Source organism: Micropterus dolomieu, linkage group LG04 (assembly GCF_021292245.1).
Source record: "Micropterus dolomieu isolate WLL.071019.BEF.003 ecotype Adirondacks linkage group LG04, ASM2129224v1, whole genome shotgun sequence".
NCBI lineage: Eukaryota > Metazoa > Chordata > Actinopteri > Centrarchiformes > Centrarchidae > Micropterus > Micropterus dolomieu.
The window spans coordinates 28,124,802-28,143,863 of record NC_060153.1 but is presented as its reverse complement, the minus strand read 5'-3'; the positions used below and the strand labels follow the sequence as shown (position 1 = coordinate 28,143,863).

The 19,062-nt window shown below is 41.1% G+C and overlaps 1 protein-coding gene across 2 annotated transcripts in view; it reads right to left on the bottom strand.

Annotated features, from left to right (window-relative positions):
* Positions 1-584: 584 nt before the first annotated feature.
* The window catches only part of si:dkey-237i9.1 (SEC14-like protein 1), a 36,608-nt gene continuing 18,130 nt past the window's right edge, over positions 585-19,062 (bottom strand). Inside the window, exons 3-16 of one of the 2 annotated variants that reach the window (XM_046046573.1) lie at positions 14,402-14,551; positions 14,045-14,176; positions 12,235-12,363; positions 11,468-11,741; positions 11,068-11,177; positions 9,350-9,539; positions 7,120-7,208; positions 6,754-6,824; positions 5,663-5,834; positions 5,264-5,398; positions 4,982-5,116; positions 4,092-4,343; positions 3,780-3,970; positions 585-896 (exon numbers count right to left, since the gene is read on the bottom strand). In XM_046046573.1, coding sequence (XP_045902529.1) covers positions 791-896; positions 3,780-3,970; positions 4,092-4,343; positions 4,982-5,116; positions 5,264-5,398; positions 5,663-5,834; positions 6,754-6,824; positions 7,120-7,208; positions 9,350-9,539; positions 11,068-11,177; positions 11,468-11,741; positions 12,235-12,363; positions 14,045-14,176; positions 14,402-14,551 — 2,136 coding nt within the window. In that variant the 3' untranslated portion in view covers positions 585-790. The remainder of the gene's footprint in view (positions 897-3,779; positions 3,971-4,091; positions 4,344-4,981; positions 5,117-5,263; positions 5,399-5,662; positions 5,835-6,753; positions 6,825-7,119; positions 7,209-9,349; positions 9,540-11,067; positions 11,178-11,467; positions 11,742-12,234; positions 12,364-14,044; positions 14,177-14,401; positions 14,552-19,062) is intronic. The other variant, XM_046046574.1, reaches the window with a different exon arrangement.

The window sequence follows — 19,062 nt, the reverse complement described above, 5'->3', positions numbered from 1 at the left end:
TTTTTTCCCCCCCGGTAGCTGGCAACTTTGCTGACACCATCTGCATTGCCGTGATTCAGTAAGCTCCACCCACTCCGTAGCTCCGTGCAGTTTAAAATAACAAATTAATTGCATCATATTCAACCCAGGTCTAGTTTAGAGTTTCCCAGACCCACCCACACTTGACTTATAAACAATTCACCAGATTGAAGAAACCCCTCTGGTAATATGGCAAACACTGTGCGTGTGGTGGTGTTTGTATGTAACAGCACATCCAGTTTTTCAGCCAACGCACATGAATGAGGTATGCGTCGTCTCAGTACTGTATTTGTGAGTGTAGATGTAGATGCATATATGTAACAGTGCCTCCAGTGTCTTCAGCCGGTCCCGTTGCTCCCAGGATGAGAATATTGCTTCTTTCGGCTTCCAGTGCCACAAAAGGTGTTTCAGCTCTTGAACTTCAACCTTTCCACCCTGTGCGGGACACGACGCAAACAAACATTCTGCTGATGCTCTGATTCAAATTACTGCCCAGCAGAGATGCCAGGCACAAAAAAAATATGACCTTTGTGCAAAAATCAGCCCTTTAAATTGTACATATAGTCTTTTTTTCTTTTTGCCTCAGATTTTATTTTTTTTTATTCTTTGTCTTCTGTTTGTGCAAGCATGCTTCAGTTCCATAGAGACTTGCTGTGCAGTAGGTCAAAAGACAATGAGGAAGGGCAGGAGAAGAGTTGTGAGTTGATGGTAAGGGCAGCATAAGGGGGAGGGGGGAGTGATTGTGGGGATTGGAGTCTTAGGCTTCCAGTTTCTACCTGGAGATCATTGAGCTGGACTGTGATTGACTGGAGGAGGTGGTGGCGGCACTGAGCTGAGAGAAACCGCTGTGGCTCGACTCCAGGCTGGTCATCGAACCCCTGCGGTGAGAGAGAGAGACATGTGAGCGGACACAAACACTCTTCCGTTAACTTCACATGTGTGCAACACCTGAGCTACCGCAGTCTGCCAGTGACTAACTGAATGCGTTCTGTGCGCACGACTCGTGCTCATGATGCAGAATCATGCAGACAGATCAAACCTGCAGGAGGGAGATTAATTCAATCTCTGAGTGGCCCACAACGCTCAGGATTTGTTACAGGCTGCAACAACAAATAGTGTTTCAGGTGGAAAAAGGTGGATGTGTTGTGAGGATATCAACCTCACAAGTCTTTGCTTGTTCTGGTGAAGTATTTTCAAAAACACTACAATGGAAAAGGGTTCTTGTTATAGTTTAGGGCGTTGTTTAGGCACAAGTATTTCCACTCTCTCACATGCAAACCAAAAAAGCCTTTGGTGTTGTGGCTTCCTTACATGTTTGAAGGCTTAGCTGCCCTTTTTTGTCTTGTTCACATTAAATATCAATGCTTTGATAAAGCCCCTGTCTATAACGTATCATATAGACCTACAGAATGTATGAAAGCACATGAAAATGCACTAGGACGTTTGTATCAAACAATCTAATGACATGCAAATATACATAATAATACATTACAAGGTCAAGTATCACAATTTCTTACCACAACTGCCCTATTTTGCATTAAAGGTTATTAACCTAGCTATGGCGCAATGGATAAGACTATGCCTTTGGTGTGAGAGACCCAGGTTCAATCCCCCACTGTGACCCATCCATTGTGTCCCTGAGCAAGACACTTTATCCCTAGTTGGATAATGTAACCCAGCTGCCATCTGGGAAGTGCTACAGGAAGCAGCAGCATGATGTTCATAAGGCCATATCTTTAAAGCAAAACAGCAAGGCCCTACAGTTTTGCATGTTAAAGTCTGCCAATGTGTTAAGTTATACTGGTGCGAATGACTGAGCTCTGACTCTGATTAGCACAGCTCAGTGTACAGAACATTCAGGTAGCAGCTTCTCATTTTCAGCCTGAGCTGATCGTCGCTTTTAAATGGAAAACGGCAGGTCATATCAGCTGTCGCTAACTAACGCATAATTCCATAATTAACTTGATAACAGGCTGAAACTAAACTTTGGGGTTTGTGTGCTCTCTGCAAACACTGCGTCTGTAGTCAGCCAATACTTGTTTATGAAGTAAAGGAAACATCAGTCCACCAGCTGATTGCGTTATGTCAGTTTCAGGGCTCAGAATATCTCAGTAAATATTTCATTCATATCATACCAATTAGGGCTGAACGATTTGGGGGGAAAAAAAAATCTAACTGCGAATACTCTGCCAGATATTGTGATTATAATTCGATGTGCTAAAGTTCAATATTCACTGCCAGTCTATGACATATAAATATATATATTGACAGAAGCCGCATCAAAATAAAATCATCTTATGTTTCATAAAATAATCTCCTTGTTAAGTCAGTTTGCCCCTGTGTCTTATGCATACTGTATGTTTAATGTAAGAAAACAACAAAAAAAACAAAAGAAATACACTGATGTTTATCAGGACTGGGGCCCAAAAAATAAATGTAAGCACAGAGTCTTGAATGGGTAAAGTGATTATGAACAACTGTGATATGTGACCATGTAAAGTTTTATTTAAAAAAAATCTGAAATAGTGAAAAAGTTACATCTAAGGCTCAAGTGTGACTTTTTTTTTATATAAAACCAAACAGTCCAAAACTCAAAATCACTAAATTTTAAAATATATATATATATATAAAAACTGAAAAAACATCACCAAATCATTACATTTGAGAAGATGGAAACATGGCATTTCTGCTTAATAAATTAATCATTGATTGAAATTGATTGAAATTTTTTTAAAAGACGAAAAATAGGTTGATCTGTTCATAACTATATCCAAAATTTCAAGGTTGGTGTTGGTGAAACTTCAACCAGATGTGCCAACAATTAGCAAAAAATCCCCTTCAACACTACTAGAATGAGTTAGATGGGGATCTCAAGTCAGTTTCAGAGGCCGATGTAAAATGAAACTGCACTGAAAGCACGGTGACCTTCAGTAAGTTGGTAGTATGAATGGATGAGTGCAGAAAAACAAGTAGAAACTTAAGCAAACATCTGTGAGAAGGTATACAGGTGCACATGTTGCATGTGCATACTTTAATAGCAGTAGAGCACCAGTGTGCTGAACTTAACACAGTCTAAGGTTCCTGATTTTGTTAGTCATGCAAGCAGGGTGACTGAAGCCAGCAAGGGGATATTTAGACTGTAGTCTCAGTGCAAGGATTCTTACCAAGCAACAAGATCCTGTTATGCCAATGCTAACAAAAGCCTTAAGCAAAAACAGATGCAAATAAGCGTCTCTGCATCAGCAGCGTGAATGTCATTGAGGGGGCCATTCAAATTAGCAGCGATGATGATGAGCTAGCGCTAAAAGGAAAAGGGGCAAACGCTGAGCCACTTACAGACTCCGCACATCACAGCAAGCCGTTCTTCACAGGAGGAAGACAGAGCAGGAGGGGGAGGAGGAGGGGGTTGTGAGCGATAGAACAGGAGCGGATTGGACAGAAAAAGATGGATTAAAGGAGTCTCCAAGGGAGGGAAGCATCCTCATTTCAAAACTCTGGGCCTAGAAAACTCTTGATGCTCTTAAAGCTTTTCATGGTGTCACTTAAGCAACATTACAGATTTAAATCATCCAAATATCAAATGTCATCACAGCACTATGTGGTAGGTTGTAGAGGGGAAAACTGGAAGAAGGCTGGAGTGAAAAATGAGCAATCACAGGAATAATGTTTGAAATTAAAACTATCACATAATCATGGCAAGCAAAACTATGGACACATAGATACGCTTCATATGTGGACACAAATGCATGTCTTTCACTCACGCGCAGACTAACCTGAAGTCCTCAGAGCCCAGCACCTCGGTGTAGTACATGACTTTGCACTTGTGAGAGGAGACCTGCAGGGTGGCCAGCACGTCATCCACTCGGGGCAGGTTGGTGGCCGAGCAGGCCGGCATGTTGTGGAACTTCCACTGGAGGATATAGAAACCTGGCCACCGGGTAATATGGGAGCCCTGAAGACAAGACAGATTGACAGTACAGACAACTTCAAAGACTGACAAGCAAAAACAACACGAATATTTTTAAAAAACAAACAGGGTATTTATGCATTAATTCAAGATTGCAGAACTTCACCTGCACGCTCTCGCCCTCTTTGCAGGTGAGAGGAGACTCCACCATGCTGTAATCCTGCCCCAGTGTCCATGACTTGTCAATAAGCTGGACATTGTTACCTCCCGGGGAGGTAATGCCGTGGGCTCCCAGGGGGTCCTTACGCGGAGGCTGGGGGGCCCGTTTGGAGTGGTAGATGTTGAAAACCACGTCACCTTTGCACATGTCAAAGTCCCAGGTGATGACCGAGGAGGCGTCGATGATCTCAATCAGAAGCTGGTTGGGAAGAGATGAGGGAGGGAAGACAGACAGACATGGGAAGATCAGCAAACGTTGAAATGAAATAAGAAGAGATGTTTCAGGAGAGAAACATTTCTCTCTCTCTCTTTAGCTCTTTTTTTCCTTCACACATATCCTTTCTTGGTTACAGGAATAATGCCAGGGCACTATAGCTGTAAACCTTGCACTGTTTATTACCGTCATTCGTAACAGCGGTGTACTTAAGGAACTGAAACGCATACTCATGTTTTAAGCAGCAGACAGATGTGGCAAAATAAAGACCCCATCAGTGACAAGAGCAATGAGAGAAATGAGTACACATCTGTTTGTGAGGTTATGAACCATTTAACATGAAATAAACATTTCCATTGTGTGGCGATGCATCTCTCCCTCTGGCATTAATGATGTAACGTGATTAACTGTATGTCACTGCAGACAGATTACATTTCAAAGCCACATTTATTCCACATCTGAATTCATCCACCACATCCAACCACCAGATGGCACCACTTTCAACAAAACCTCCATCACAGGCATTATGCAGCTCTCTGTTGTCCTGCCCTACATATTCATTTAAAACAAACCCAAAAGCTTTCCATCGTTTCTTCGCACGTTGGTGCTCTGTTAGGCCTCACCTCGTGTGGAGCTCCCTTGAACACACTGGCGCTTTGGTAGATCGTCTCAGTCCACAGGCGAACGTCTTCATTCTCAAGCTCCTCGGCTGTGCGGTACATCGACTTGGGAACGAGACCGCCTTCTGGTACCTCACACTGTAGAGAAAAGGCATGCATGTACACGCATACAACTGGGTCAGCAAAGGAGGTCTCAATGAGGGGAGCCTCATGTCCCAGAAAGTTCATATTCAGAATATACTCGAATGATAATAATGAGAGCTTAAATGTTTATCAGACACTGACCATACACTCTCCTCCCAGGAAGTCAGGGATGATCTCCTTGTCTATGTAGTCCACCAGCCCTCCAGGACCCTGGTAGTCATTGCCTGCGTAGATAAGGAACTTCTTGCGTGTGTTTTCATCAATGAACGGACTCACCTAAGGCAGATGGATGGTGGTTAGGGACACACTTAACTGGTTGCATCCTAGTTATTGCATTGCAAAAATGGGGGTTCAACATAATGTTTTTTTCACTTGTACGGTGGTCAGAAATCCACTTGTCAATTTTTATCATTACTGTTGAGCCCTGATGTAGGACAGTGAAGTTGACCTACACACTAGGACCACCTTTCAAATCTATATAAACTGGTACTGTGAGAAGGCTTTGCCAGATTGTTTGAGCCTGTATCTCCTGGATCTCACCAGTGTCCAGAGGACAGGGAAAACTCTGGGAGCTCTTAAGATAAGCAGCCGTCCCAGAGTCTCTGGGTAGTTGGCCTCCACGACCTCAATGATCCTCAGCAGCGCCTTGACTCCCGGTCGCCACAGGTGACGCATGTTAAGCCCCTCCAGATCAACCAGACACGTCCAACAGCTACAGAAGAGGAAGAGAGAGGGGATTGGAGTGTGGATAATCGCACGCCACAGACACACACTCATACACAACTGGGCTACGGTCTCCTTCTGGCACCTGTCACCCTGAAGTGAAGCTTAAGTGGTGAAGACAACGCCTGCTAATTCGGGAAGTCATTCATAGTTCACATTCCTTCCTGCATGGCTCTTATCCCTGCCACCTCCTCCTGTTTGAGAGGGCTGACAGATAGCAGCTCTGTTCCCTCCACTGCTGAACAAAAGCAACTAGCTTGTGTGCTGCTTGGTGGTCAAAAAAAAGGAGAGACATCTTTTCCACTTAATCCTGATTCTATTGATCTACATCCACATTTAAGCTCTTATTGAGAAATTAGCACTGATGTAGGGATGCAACTGAAGATTATTAATCATTATATATCGTTTTTGTTAATGGATTAATTGTCAAGGCAATGGTATGGTGAACTCTGACCTCTATTCTTGGGTTCTTGCTTACTATTACTCTTATTCTAATTAGTATTTTTTTATCGCGTTCTAGCCTCTTTAGCACAGATGCAAAACTACTCCATGGAATATAGTTTATTTCTGTTTACCATTTTTACAATTGCTTTAATTTGTATATTGCTTGCTCTATAGCAGAAGGGAGTTCTACAGGTCTACAACTTGTTGTATTGTGACAAATACATCAACCATGTACGCCACCCTACATTTCACAGCACATACATAAATATCAAAAAATAGCAACAGATGCCCATCAAATCACTACTTTCTAGGGACCAAGCTGACTTCAAATTGCTTGCTTTGTTCAACCGACAGTCCAAATTTTTTGCGTGATAAATTACTTAACCGATTATCAACATTTCCCTTGATCCACTAAATTGAAATTTTTTTCCCCAGCTCTACTTTGTTCCACACTGGCGGTTTACCTGATGGGTCGACCAAACACCTTGGTGTTCTCCTCACAGCGTCTCAGACCCTCCTCATTAATAGACAGCACCTATAATGACACAACATGAACTCAGTGGTCTATTGCAATCTTACATTTCAAGCATTTGGCATTTGACACTCGTAACCTGAGTGACTTACAGTGAGTGCAACATTAGAAATAAGCAGACTATTTATATGTATTATATGTACTGTATACTGCCTGATATTAATACACTTGTCAGGACATGCCAGTTTCCATTCATCCTATAACCTAAATACCAACCACCAACTGCCTGACCCTAGAAACGTATCGACCTACACAGATACACGCAAGCTTCAAGTTTGTTGCGACTTGTGTTACATACATGTCTGAGTAGAGACTCCTCTCCGAGAGCACGGACCAGCCCTTTGGTGTCCATCTGGCCCAACCTCAGGATGTACAAAGGACGCCCATCTAGAGGATAAAAACACAAATAATACATGATCTATCACACTATTTACATTCTCCAAGGTTTCCTGTTACATGGCAAGGTCTATGTAGTTTGCCTCTCTGTTCTTCTGTTCTGTAAGACAATAAGTAGCTGTGTACACTGAGAAATGCTCAGTATGTACAATATATCTAAAGTAATAAAACAAATATTTACATGATCTATCATAGTATTTACATTCTCCAAGGCTTTATGTTACATGGGGAGGTGTGTATAGCTTGCCTGTCTGTTCTTCTGTTCTGTAAGACAATTAATGGCCGTGTACAATGAGAAATGCTTTCATCTTTTGTCCCTGTTGATCCCATACAAATGCTTGTGGAAATATTGAAATTTAAATGGCTTTTATGTACCCACATTAGTGGGAACATAAAAGCCATTTAAATATGATTTATATTGTGAAGCTATGAATGACTTCAGTTCATGTGGCGTGTGTAACTTGAGTCTCCAAGAAACTGGAGAACTGAGATCTTCCTCTAGTTAACAGTGTAAGTATAGCCAGCTCTGACACAGCCTACATGAATTATAAGTGGAACATGTGTTGGTGAATGTATGCACATGTGAGACTGAAGCACATTTAACTGTCTTGTTGTGTATGGCTGTAGGGTGTGAGCATTATTTATTTTTTTTTCTGTTAATCAGTGTACCCCCAGGATTCTCAAAGTTAAATTTCAACAAGATCTTTTTAATACCACCTAGGATGAAATTTAATATCAACTTCACTGCCATATAATGTAAAATCTGTATGAATTCTAATTTTAAGGAGGTCAAATTTTAAGAAAATTATTTACAAAGCTACATGAATTTAATAAAACATTTTATTGTAATACATTCATACTCTATAGCTTGCGTGCGTGCACTTTGATAAGATAAAATGAATCAAGGACGTCACTTTGTGCTGAAAAGTGGTGGGGACATAAGGGTTCAGATTAGGGGTGTGACGATACTCTTAGCTCACATGCACCATTCACAATATTGGGTTCATGAGAACAAGACAAGATGATATTTTAACACAATTTTGATGAAATATTAAAGGCTGAAATATGTAAATGGAGTGTCTGGGGGTCCTCCCCTAGAAAATCTGAGCACTAAAACACATAATTTTCTGCATTCTGGAGACATTTTCTGCACCAATTTATGGTAGAACTGTCTTTATTTATATCAAGTGATTGGGGTGACAATTCAAACAGAATATAATTCAGCACTCAGCAGCTTGTTGTTTTAGCTTAAGAAACCTTTTTTTGGACAATGCACATTTCTTTCTTCCATCTTCAAACTGCCTTGCATGTTTACATTTTTTTTTTTTTTTTTTTTTTTTTAAACATTTCTTGTTGTAAGCCATTTTAAGAACATATTTAACAAATGCTTTAAAATTGCACCTTGGCTAGATAAGGTAATGTAATGTAATCTAATATGTTAATTGCTTAAGTGATTATTCATTCTATTCTGTATTGGCTTGAAAGCAGCGGGGATAAGGAGTTGCTCCGGTTCGTTTTTTTAACTCGTTCCGGTTATCGGCGCATCTGGGTGATGTAGTTTAATGTGCATCAATCAGCATGTTTTATGTTTCTATTCACATAACGTTAGCCTACAACAGCGGCGCAACGCCGACACACAGACATCGTCCTCGTCTCATACACAACTATCTCTCCGTTGGTGTTGTAACGTTTACTGAACAGTAACCAGCAGGCGGGTCTTCCAGCTCTGCGCTTTCTGTAGTGTGACTGACTTGCACGCCGATCCGTTTGTTGTGCTAACCTCAGCGCCACTGCTCTCAGCCTCGTCCACCAACTTGTCAGTGTCTCTGGTTTTCTGAATTTCAGACACTTACCCATTCTGAGGCGACCACCTAACGTTAGCTTGTTAGTAGCACGTTTTGTTTTCTTTCCTGACTGATTTGCGCCAGAGATTGGATGCCAGAGCTCGTGCACCGCGAACACTCCACAGTCCAGAGCGTAGCTGAACACTGACGTAAAACAGTAACGTTACCTGTACTGCTGTATAACATCAGAGTCACACCAGACAGAGGAAATTGTAAAGTCACACAGACAAACTTATTTATGACATTACAGCATTTATTTAATCCTACGAAAGAAGAAAAAAAGCATACCTCGGTCATGGTGGTGCCATCCCCCGGTGTAGAAGTCCTGGAGGACCTGGGGTGAGCTCCAGGTCTCCAGAAGGTAGTCCACCTGGTGCTGCTTCCTCCAAGTCAGCGACTGGCAAAGGATCTCCCGTGCCCTGTCCATGTTGAAGTCCCTGGCACGCAGGAAACGCAGTATGTGCTCGTCCTTAGGGATCTGAATAGTAAGGGGAGAGCATTTAGCTTTACTTCATTCGTGAACAAATTCATGAAAATCTGTATATTTTTTAAAAACTTTAACACTACCAATGTCAGTCAACTGCTTATTATAAATAGCAGCGGTTTTCCTGGACAGAGAATTACGTCAAATTTGTCCCGTCTCCAGCTCAAGACAAAACTCTAAACACTATTTTCTAGCAACCGTTGCACTTTGTGGATATCTGTCATTTGTAAATGTGGCATTCGGCTGATGTGGTGGCGCTGTATCAAAAACAGTAAAAACATCCAGAGAGAAAGGAAAGAGAAGTCTGATTGGCTGAACCGCAGAGCTGGGGGCGCGACAGTGTTCCCGCTGTTAACGCATTTACCACGCAGCAAAAGTAATTACTAAAGAACCGCTTTTCCTGCCGTTCCATGTTTTAATATAGTTTTATATCACCAACGGGCTTTAAAAATAGTGTTTGTGAACACCTCAACAAGTGTGACATTTTTTTCCCACTTTATCGAATACAAATTCAAACACACATCTGCAGAACATTAGTTCATTGCAATACCTATATCTGAGAACATGACTGCCACATATAGTGATAAAAACAAATAATTTCAATTAGAAAGTAAAATAAACAAAAAATAAATAAATATTTTCTTGTCTAAGTATGAGAGGGTATTAATGCTTCAAAAAAAAAGATATACATGTGTAAATACTATTTTGCCAGAGAAATTCAGTTTATCAGTATTTGGGTGTTGTCAGTCTCAGAGTTTAACCCCGTCACGTAACATGCCTCAGTAAGAACAAATATTACTGGGACCACTACAGAACGTTGCAGAGATACATTTAATATCCAGGAATTCAATCAGCTACAACGCAAAAGCCCCGCTGTGATGTTATATTTGATTTATCATGCTGTTTGTTAACTGTGTAAATGAACACATTAGTTTTTATTTTGTATTTGACATGAAATATGAATGAAAATTAAAACTAGGACACCTTTATTTTTTAAAGGATGCATGACGATTTTAAGTTTCTTATTTTATTAAATTATTAGAACTCTTAAAATTGCACATGTGTGCACGTGATCAGGATGGTACCACCTCCGCCTCATTTAGAGCCAGGAAAAACCCTGCGGACAGACGGTTACCAAAGGCTCATTAATGAGGCCCTCGGTGTATTACTAATGATATTTGGTAGGGGACCTTGCTGTGTTGTTACTATGTTCAACTGCATCACCAGCTTTGTGGAAAATACACCAGTTCTGCATTTGATTCCTTGCCCTACTGTGTCCCTGAATAGACCATTGGTATTTCAGCAAACAGCAGGTCACTTAGCCACATTAGCATGGAAAAAGTAGCTGATAGCTGCCAGACTAAAATATGATTCAAAATCTACTACAACTTCACCTCTGCAGATGTCCCTGACAATGTTGAACATAAGAGTTGGAGAGTAAGTCTTCAGTGTACCTAAAAGTTTCTATTCTGTTCAACACCATTATTATAAAAAGTGCAAAACCAAACACTCGAAACACTACCTTTCCCTTGTGAGTCTCCTGCAGCCATTTGCGAAGTCTGATCAGACAGCTCTCCTGCAGGGGGGTCAGGTCGCCTAGGTAACGTTTGATATAGTCTGCATCCAACTTATCTGCAATCAAAAACATAACACCTCCAATTAACATAACTCAGTCAAACACAAGGTGATTAATTTTTCATAGACCTTTAATGAAACCAAAACCCCAAAACAAGTTTTCAAGTGTGCATGCCCTCTATAAATAATGGGGTCTTGCTTTCATTGCTTTTGCTGTAAAACGGATCCTTTTTCTACTTTGTATTCTGCTGTAATTCTTACAGTGCAAAAAAAGATGTTCACTATTATAAATTAAACATGCTACAAGAGAGTGAGCTCTCATTTTTTAATAATCTGTAGGAACTGACCTTCAGGTGTACCAGCCAGGATCTCTGTTAAGCTGTCTGCCTGAAGGGCGCTGCTGTCCTGCTTGGTGTCCTGGGAGGTGCTGTCCTTGGTGTCGGTGGGCAGCGGGACACAAGCGGCGGGCGTGACTGAGAGTTCTGGGAGAACAAGTGGGCTGGTGGAGAGGCTAGTTGGCCTGGGGAGAGACAGGGTGACGGAGGAGGGAGTCCAGCGCGGCACATGGGTGATCCCTTCATCTTCTAGCTCCTTCAGGTAGTACTCTATGATTTCTTTCCCCTGAAAAATAAAAGTGAAGAAAATGTGTATGGAAAAATAGCAGGAGCGACATGATATTTAAAGGGAGAGTAAGTGAGTCTGCAGAATGAACTCAACTGCCAGACAAATACATATATGTACTTTATTCAAACCAAGAAAGACTGCATATTCATTTAGTATTTCCAACTGAAGTGTTGGGTAATTGGAACAGATGGAGAAAATAAAAAGGAATGCATTCAACATTGCCCACATCCATCCAAGGCAGATGACTCACATAGTCCATCATAGAAGACCCCTGTCCACTCAAAGTGATTATACAAGCTTATTTCTGAATTTACAGCATGAGACGGACCAACTGACTCATGCTTTAGTCAAGTTTCATAGAATAGATTGATGTCAGTTCTGCATAATCAATCCAACACCCATTATGCAGTATTCTGCAACTAACCATACACAGAAACTACAAAGTTAACATGTATATGTAATGATCAGTTTTAACAACACACACACACACCTTTTTGATACTGCTGGCATACTGCTTCATGGCAATCTTTTCCACAGTGCTCTCAAAGCCAAAGAAGGACTTGATGTCCAAGCTGGCGGTCTGCTCAAAACATGTCCAGTCCTCATTTTCCGGGTGAACCTGTACCAAGACACACACAAACATGTACTGTATAATATTAACGTATACACATGCAGAAACAAGATAACCAGGTTACTATGGTACCCACACACCCAGCTTCACTGGATGATTTTCACACTGTGCACTGCGAGTGGGAGTGTCAGTCTGTCCATATAAAATTAACCAGCCCTTTACACATGAACAGCTCAGAGCTAAAAAAGGACAACAAGCAAACACACAAGAACACGCATGTTTCTGGTGTGTGTGTGTCTGTGTGTGTAAAGATTATAAGAGCCTCATTTAGACAGAACTGAAGAAAATCATCAGGATTAGCTGGTCATTCCTTTAAAGTAATACCAAGCACAATTATTTTCCATCCATCTTTCATCTGATTCCACCACTGGTTTGGCAGCTGTATGGGGGTGGTGCTTGAGATAAAACTATTTCTTTTTGGTATATTCTATGTATATAGGGCCCATAGAATGATGAACAGCCCTTCTTCCAGGACATCCTTGTAAAAGAGATTAAAAATCTCAATGGATTTATTTCCTGCTAAAATAAAAGGTAAAATAAATTTAAAAAAATTCTTCCATAGGTTCTTGCTGGAGGATCTAATGACACTTGTTGCCAGCAGATACCAACACATCAGTGGGTTGAACGGAGATGATGTGCCCACAGCTTTGTCCTTGTTGGCTGACTCACCTTTATGATTAGGACTAAACCCAAAATACTCCTAAACAGGGGCAGAGGATGGTTTTTCACTAGTCCAGTAACGTAAGATGTCAGGTAGTTTCAGTGTCAGTGCACGCATACCTTCAGTAAGAAGATAGTGAAAAATAAGGAGTGCCTTGTTTCAGTATGTCAGATAGATATTTTATCAAAGTGGATCTGCATATTTTCAACATTAAAGGGCTCGGCAACAGGGCCAAAAACAAATTATCTATATCCATTTTGATTCAGGCTCCATCGTCATTTCATTTGGAAAGAAGTTGAGAACTGAACTATTTCTGAAGGCCCTGTACTGGTAGCTTCATTACCCTTGGCTACCAAAATACTTCAGCTTTAGCTTGGTCCATAAGCTCTGTCTAATTGAGCTGTCCATCCCAGTTACTGTTAGCACAGTGGGCTAAAGCACACTAAAACATCTGTGTGGCCTTGGACCTAAAATTAGCACTCTAGTCGGTTGGAGGTTAATACGATGTGCTTGACCTCATTAACTCAGAGCACACCCAGTCATGAATAGGCAGATCTGAAGTTAGAGTTATGGATGCAGCACACAGAGGAAGACACGCTGGTTTCAGATCAGTACTTGAGAGCATTCATCTGGAACGTGAGAGGTCTGAATAATTCACACACAGAGGTGGGTTGAGATAGCTAGCAACATGCTTAGTGCAAGTCTAAACAAGGCTTTCTCTGCAGGGAAGCAGGGAGGAGATTAGAAGAGGCACAAACATTAACATGGGTGTGCTGGTGGCAGGTTGTCATTCTGCAGCTGCTCAACAGAGAGAATGTGGGTTCTCATTTCTCTGTGAGAATACAGATGTGTGGTTCTGTGTAACCCAACGGGTTGAGCATGTCAAAAAAACTCCCAGGGGTCTCCCTCTGGGGCCACCTGTACTACAAATATATACAAGTGTGTATTATAAGCCGCTTTTGGACAACAGCCTGCACTATACGGCGCAGTGGTGTGTGTTCTACTGACCGAATAGCAGCAGGTCTCATGGATGATGACCCTGTTGGAGAAGGTCTCATTATGGGATTCGATGTGAAGTGTCCTTTCTTTGCGGTTCAGCGTGTTTTTCTGGATGAAGTAGACATAATCTACACCTGCAATCTGCAAACCACACACACCACCTCATGTTACAAGACTTTACACTGACATGAGACAGCAAAATCAAAGTTTAATAAACTACTGTACATATAGCCAAAAATTAAGATACTCATTATAATCATTTATCTCAACAATTAACTAAATATTTAATACTCTCAAGCAGTGGTATGAAATCACAATCCCCCCATTTCATTGTACATTGTACTAACGACCTTATGTGCAACATACCCTTTTGAGCAGGCGTGGGGCGTCAACATCCAGGGCACAGCGGCGCTCAACCCTGTGGGTGGAACCGTCCTCGCTGGTCTCCTCTTCCACCACATCACTTGCCACAAACATAGGGATAAGGTGACAGGTTGGGAACCGGCGCTCATAGGCCTGAAAGAGGAAGGAAGAGCAGAATTGTCAGCTAACACATATTGGCTTTCGATCTGGGAAGATATATTTTAGGTTTAAAGTTTCATTCTAGCAAATGACAGGAGGAAAAGAATAAAGGTTTCATTAACTCCTGTATCGTCTTTCTACATGCCGTGCATGCAGGGGGCAGACAATTTAATATATTTTTTGCATTCCCCCCACATTTTCAGGACTTGGAAAATATTGTTTTTAGAAATGCTGATGTTTACTTTAAGAAATACGACTGGAAGGCTCAGGACTGATTCAGCTTAAAGAATACCACACAGCTACAATAAGCTCATGTAATGCCAGCTTATATAAAATTCATTAGAAACAAGTTCACGTATTCTTTAAGAATGCAAGTATTGTGCTAAGAGGGACTGAAGAATCTGAATAGGTGGGAGAAGAATAGCTGTATGCAGCAAACAAGTGCGAGGCCAAACAAAAGCTCCTTCAACTTTGTACCGTTCCAAACTTCTCCCTCCAGCTAAGCCACAGCAAAGAATGGAACAGACTCAACTAAAGCACTTTTAATTGCTTTACAAAAAAAGGGCTCAATACAAAACAGGAGCCGCCGTGCCCAAGGGCAACACCACGTCTCCAAATTATGTGTTCTTATAAATGTAAAACACTAGCAAACTCAGCTCTTCTGCAGAGGCCAGCCAGCTGTTATGCAACTGGGCTTTGGCTGGCACAATGTGCAGCAGCAGCACCCCTATCTTCCTCTTTATCGCCACCATTATCCCAACTTGGGTCTGACAGGCATGGTTGCAAAACTGGCATGTCTAAAGACCCGACTAGACTGGTAAGACAACAGTAAACTGAGTGATGTTCATGATAACGTGTGCTGGAGATTACCAAAGTTAGTCATAAGGCTGAGCTGGTCTGAGACTCTTACGTCATGTATCCTTGCTGCATAAACCTACAGGATATTTCCTAATTACTAATAGCTTGTGAAATTCCATCCTGCAATTTAAGTCTCCAGGATATGAATGAGTGCCTTTATCTATGCGTGAATGAGTAAATGGGTGAATGGTGGAGGTAAAAAAGGATCAGGGAAGCAAAGACGGACATTAAGAAAGATATGAGAAACGACCAATATTATTTACCTTTATTTAACCAGAAAGAAAAACTGTAGACATTAAAACACAACATATAACATAAACGTAAAACATATAACAATTTATGATGGGAATAACTAGTGAGTTACAAGGTCATAAAATATCAAAATTTCATATATATTTACCACAAGTGATAAACAACAAGGATCGTCCGAGTAATCAATCGTAACATCTACAGCCAGTGTGTACAGCCTCCATGTCATTTAAAAGTAATTTAAAAGCAACCAGTGAAACCAGCTCCTGAAGATTCAGGACATTTTGCAGGTGATTCCAAGCGCAGGGGGCCGCATACTTAAACGCCCCTTTTCCCAATTCAGTCTGGACTTGAGGGACAAATAGTAGTAATAAGTCCTCAGAACGCGGACACTATTTTCCTGTGCCTTTCTTTTTGATGTAGGTTTGTAGGTGTGTGGGAAGCAGACCAAGAATAGACCAGACCAACCAACCCGCTCATACAAGAAGCAATGATGAGTAAGGGCTCTAATGTGTGGGGAATGTGGCTGTGCAGTCCTATCAGTTGTAAATCTACCACTTCAAGGATGTAGACTGGAAACATACAGTTAGTCTGAAAGTAATAGTGCCATAAAGACAGGGACAGAAACTGAAAGAGCAAGTGATGCTCACAAGACGTTTGTGGTCGGCTGAGAAAGTGTCAGCTGAGTCTCGCTGATAAAGGAGCTGTGTTCTATGGAGCACAGGACTAGGGCTGAAACGATTCATTGATTAAATCGATTTGATTAAGGCAGAAGTACTTCCTAAATAATACATTGATGAAATAATCTGTAGAAGCTTTGAGTACTAAAATCATTGTTAGCTGCAGCCCTACATAGGACAAATATGTCTCCTGTGAATACCATGAGAACAGAAATCACTGTGACGTACGATGGAGCTTAAAAGTCAGCGAAGGTCAACAGTAAGCTAAAGTTAGATATTTGAACCAGAGCCGCTTGTAACGCCTGGTCTACTTGCATATCACGATCAATATACATCATCATCAAAAAAAACCTGCATTTCCACATAAAGATGCAAACACATGAGTAGGTTTAGACTAGTCTGTATGTAGGGCTGGGCAATAAAACAATAATGATATCGCAATATAATTTTTCGCAATAATATGATAGGTTCAAGGTTCAATATATCATCAATAAATATTTGCTTTAATTCATTTGAATCACGACCAAATTAGCACTTAATTTTTCTATTAAAAATATTTATTTTGTAGAAAAAAAGAGGCCTGAAAAAAGATTAACTAATCATATTTGTTGAAATATGTTCTACCTCAGACTTGTGAAGTGATCCACTGTTTGGCATCAAGTGTTTGTCACATTCTGACCATAAAGTTAAGTTTAACCACATAATTAACCATCTGGTTTCTTGAATTTTCACTCAGGTGCAAAAAATCCACCTTTAAACTTGAAAGAAATAATGATTTGACATATATCTTCATAGTTATTGATATCAAATGGTGTGAAATGTTTTTATCGTGATAACATTTTTGGCCATATCGCCCAGCCCTATCTGTATGTTCATCAGCACCAGCAGCTGTTGTTCTGTCTAAGTAGGCAGTCAGTGGGGTTCAGCAGCTCCTGGCATCCTGCTGCCAGGGCCACTGACCCACTCAGCTGCCCACTGTCCACAGACAGAGTGAATGCTGAGCTCTGTTTTTCTGCCCTGATGCTCTGGAACACTGGGCTTTGTCCTGCCATCAGCACAACAGCACCGACTGTAAACATCAGTTTCACCCATTAAAAACAACCGCATGTCAACAACAAACTCAACCACAAACCAGCCATGTACTGTTAAAAAAAAACCCCACTACTTTTCACTCACAATTGACTTACATACTGTACAAAAAACACAGGGTTCACTTACAGGAAGTAAACCACTGAGATGACCAAAAATACTCCGTCCGGAAGAACCTGACAAACTTAAACAAACAGCACAACTTGAGCTACCCCTTTTGGACTGAAAACAGACCGACTGTTTTAGTGTTAAAAACAGGAAACGGGAAGGTCATGATATCAGGTTATTCCTCACGAAGGGAACATAATGGCATGCTGCTGGGCTCTTCTACTGTTCGACCCAGTCTGGTCACATCTGATCGTCTGACTGACTTCTGTACAAAATATGATACTAATGATGACAGTGACCTGCTATATTTTAGAAGATATAACAAACTTACACTACTCTGTCATATTTATTTTGCATCAATCTCTGAATGAGACAAATAACTACATTGTGCAACTTGTTGATGAAGTGGTGAATTCCAGTTAGTGTCTCAAATTCGATCCTTGGCCCTTTGACAAATACAGACTTTTGAAAGCACTTGCACCTGCAGTTTACATAAGAACTTGTTTTAGTTAACAAACACTTCACCCAGGATGTATCAACTGACCTCTAACAGGATCTAGTTCATTCATCTGAACTGATGCTCCTTCAGTCACACGTCATGTTACGAACCGTTCTGAAGACATGACTCACAACCACAGACTGTATACAGCACACAGCTGAAAGCAAGTAAATTAACATAACACAGTCAATATTCAGCTCACTGGCATTTATCCAGGTAATTACTTAAGTCTATATTGACCTACAATTTAATGTTGGCAAACCGTGTGGAAGTGTTCCATTAAGAAATCTTTTCATTATCGTCTTCTTCCCCACTATCAAAAAGAGAAATGCTGCTTTTTACTTAGGTGGCAACATTAGAACCTGCTGATTAATCTATTGCATTCAACAAGAGATGGATTTAACTAGGGCTGAACAATTAATCGTTTTCAAATCGAAATTGCGATTTGAAACAACGCGATTAGCAAATCATGACGACAGCAATTAAAATGTAGCTTAATTATATATCTGTCCCGTTTTAAACACTCATTAAGTTCCAAATTCATTCCGTTGTCATCCTTGTGTGACAGACCTGCTCGCCAATCACAAGCGTCACGTCACGCGTCTCCTGTTATGGTCCTACTCACCAATCAGAGCGCGTACATTTTACGAACGAAACTAGAGGAAATCGTGGGATGATTGCGCCAGCCGAACAACCTACTCGCCGAGGTGTTTCCTCGCCCGCAAAATCTCATGAATCCACGTACGGAGAGTCTGTGCTCTCATGATTCAGCCTTCTCTTCATGCAGAGCAAAGGCCAGAGCAAAAAACGCTTTGGTGGACAAGGGGCCCATAGACTGTATGGTCTAACCTCCTGCCTGGTTCATCTGCTCTGTGCTGCTTGACGCTGCTTCTTTAAAAAAAAAAAAAAAAACTTAAAAACTTGAAAAAATAAAATTACATCGCAAATCGAATCGCAATCCAATATCTGGCAGAGAAATCGCAATGAGATTTTCTCCTCAAATCGTTCAGCCCTAGATTTAA